At 34.3% G+C, this 3,456-nt stretch overlaps 1 protein-coding gene across 1 annotated transcript; it reads right to left on the bottom strand.

Moving 5' to 3' along the window:
- Window positions 1–1,122: 1,122 nt before the first annotated feature.
- LOC133241815 (olfactory receptor 8G1-like) lies at window positions 1,123–2,197 on the bottom strand. The gene has a single exon (XM_061407735.1). The coding sequence runs from the start codon at window positions 2,172–2,174 to the stop codon at window positions 1,239–1,241; it is 936 nt and encodes a 311-aa protein (XP_061263719.1). The 5' UTR covers window positions 2,175–2,197; the 3' UTR covers window positions 1,123–1,238.
- Window positions 2,198–3,456: the final 1,259 nt, after the last annotated feature.

Here is a 3,456-nt window from a genome sequence, read left to right as displayed (position 1 = left end):
AAAAATATTTGTGTGCAATATTTGATCTATTTTTTCCTCATTGACCTATATTAACTGTATTTAGTTGCCATGAGGTATTTATAGAACAGTAGTACTTAAAAATTGTAACATGTAGGCTGCAGGAAGGTTTCAACTGGTTATTGTCATAACCCCAGGAAAAGTTCCTTCTAGGTACAATTAGTTAATGACTTTATCTAACTCTATAAATAAAAGAAATATTGAGGAATAACATAGAGATCTGTCACTTAATGTGAAAAAATTTACTAGATTTTTTTGCTTAATGTATAGAGTAATAAAAAATTATGTTCTGGTTCAAAGTGGCAATCTAGGAAGATCCACAACTCTGACTGAAACAATAGAGGTTATCATATTTTCTCTTTATCTTGAAATTAAATTTTTTGAACTATAATTTGCATGTGGTATAATTTTACTTACTAAGAATTTTCTCATTGTCAATATAGGTGAAGTTCTATTTTAGTCTAGGTATGGGAAACCCTGGTAATCAAGGCTGGAGTAATCGAGTTCCAGATACCACTGTATCTCCAGATTTGCTATGTTGACCCATCAGATAGCAAATATACATATTATTTTTTAACACGTGTATGCTGCATGTTTGAAAACCATGAGTTTTTGGGTTGTTGACTTTATTTAATGACTTAAAAAATCAGGTGTTCACAAGTTATCTTACCTGTATTGGGGTTTGATACTGAAGTTAGTCAAGTTCATGCTTCTAAATTTTTGTATAGAAATAATTTAGGATGTCATCAGTTTTATTGTACATCTTTGAAGAACTCTTCAAACATAAATTTAATTGATTTTAACTTTTGAAAGTCATATGTAGCTATTAGAGAAAGTAATGGATAATGACATTATGAGATATATATGGCTTCCCATAAATATTTTTAAAAAGGAAATAAGAAAATTATCAAGGTATTTCTAATGCCAGGAACTCTCTTAGGTCCTGCAGATACAGCAGTGAAATACATGCATGCATGCATGGGGATAACCTTCTTGAACATTACAGTGCAGTGCATTTTGGACAATAAGCAGGCAAGTACACACCCCAAACAATAAATGGCACAGTAGGAGCACACAGGTTTGAGCAATGTTACAAAGCATGGAGGGGTTCTTAGCTCAGATTAAGCACTGGTAAGAATTTTGATGTAAGAGAACCATACATTCATACAGTGTAACAAGCAATGACTAGACCTAAAATATCATGCTCATCTTATGTCTGGTCACAAAAATATTCTTTTGTCAAGCATTTTCTTCATGGCAACATTGACATCTTTATTTCTGAGGCTGTAGATCAGGGGATTAAGCATGGGCACAATAATAGTATAAAACACAGAGGACACTTTCCCTTGGTCCATGGAGCTCACAGATGATGGCTGTAGGTACATGAATGCCGCAGATCCATAGAAAATAGTGACAGCTGAGATGTGGGAGCTGCATGTGCTGAAGGCTTTGGACCTGCCCTCCGTGGAACGAATGTGGAGGATGCTGGAAATGATGAAGATGTAGGAGCTGAGGATGGTCAGGATCGGGGCAAAGATGTTAAGTGAACCAAAACATAGGACCAGTAATTTGTTGACATAGGTGCTAGAGCAGGAGAGCTTTAGGAGAGGCAGAAGATCACAGAAATAATGGTTGATCACATTGAATTTGCAGAAATGAACCCTAAGCATGCAGCCTGTGTGAGAGAATGCACATACCAGTCCCATCATATACACTCCACAAATGAGGGAGGAACAGGCCTGATGGGACATGGTAATATTATACAGCAAGGGGCTACAGACGGCAACATAGCGGTCATATGCCATTGCAGCCAACATGTGACACTCAGAGATAGCAAAAAGGAGGAAGAAGTAAAGCTGAGTTATGCATTCAGGGTAAGAGATGATGTTCTTCTCTGTCACAAAGTTCATCAGCATTCTGGGGGTAATGACAGTGGAATGACAGAGGTCAATGAAGGACAAGCTGCTGAGGAAATAGTACATGGGGGTGTGCAGGTGAGAACTGAGCCCAATCAGTGTGATCATGCCCAGGTTCCCCACCACCGTGACCACATAGATTCCTAGGAAGAGGAGGAAAAGGGGCAGCTGGAGTTGTGACTGTTCTGTAAGTCCAGTGAGGATAAACTCAGTCACTGAGGAGTGATTTCCTTTTGCCATTTTATCTGAGAAGTTTCTGAAGGAGAGAGAGAGAAAGGGACAACTTTGAAGACATGTCTTTTTTTATGGTTTGTTTATTAAAGTTATCTCACATAGAAGGTAAACTGTTTGAATATTTCCTTAGTTTCTATGTAAAGTTTAAACTCTGCATAAGTTTTCTAAACAACATTTTCTTAATAAAATGTTTTTACAGCTGAACAGAAAATATATTAAGCTATTTCACTTACACATTTTTCAGCCAAAATAGTGATCATTTTTACCTGTTTGAATGGCTGTTCCTTAATTCAAACTTTCACTTATTTTAAGCACTTTTTTTTTTCCCAATTGGGGTTTGCAAATTTGAAATCTTAGAGGACCTATTAAAAATGACAGAAGCTGGTTGAGCATCAACCTGGAGTGAGCAAATCTCATGTAAATGCAGAACCATTTATTAACTAGAATTTCTGTCAGAGGAGAAAAGAGACACATCAAAACATATTTTGTAATTATTTTTTCTGATAATTATAAAACATGGGTTTCTATGTAAAAATCTTCACTTTTTAATGTTTTTTTGAAATAAAACAGCACAAACCACATTCACTGTGAACCAGTCCACTGTTGGCCTGTTTGTGGACTAAATGCTTTAAGAAGATACATGAATCGTGCTTGTGAGTTAAAGTGCAAGTATCTGTGTTCATCTACTGACTCATCAATTACTACTTGATAATCTTTGAATAGTAAAATAATATCACTGTCTAATTAGAAAACATTAGCAGTCTGGTAATAATAAAAATAGCTGTTTTTATTGTTATTATACCATGCTATTATTTGGAAAATAGAAGATAATTACACACTTCAAAATACAGAAAGAGCACTTATAATGGTTAAACTTTTTCTTTTTCATCTTTCATTAACTAAAAAGGTATGAAAACTTGTCATAAAATTAGGGGATATAGAATCAGAAATGCAGTCCCCTATTCTGTTAAGCAGTAAACAGATTATCATTACATATGGGTAGAAATAAAATAGCAAAATTTCTACTTGAATACAAATTAAAAAGAAAAAATCTAAATTGTTCTACTTCAAAGCTAAATAAAAATAAAATTGAAGTGAATCTTAAATCTAGGCATGAAGACTAAACAAATTTCATGAGAAAACACTAAAGAATATATAAAATATTGGACTAGTCTAAGAATTTGTTAGAAAGAACACACACACATACTAACCAATATAACCAAATAATATAACCAATATAACCAAACAATATTGATAAATTCTTTCTATTCAAATCAAAAACCATTCC

This window comes from Bos javanicus, chromosome 29 (assembly GCF_032452875.1).
Source record: "Bos javanicus breed banteng chromosome 29, ARS-OSU_banteng_1.0, whole genome shotgun sequence".
Lineage (NCBI taxonomy): Eukaryota > Metazoa > Chordata > Mammalia > Artiodactyla > Bovidae > Bos > Bos javanicus.
The sequence above is the reverse complement of the archived record's forward strand: the minus strand, read 5'-3'. Positions and strand labels throughout refer to the sequence as shown.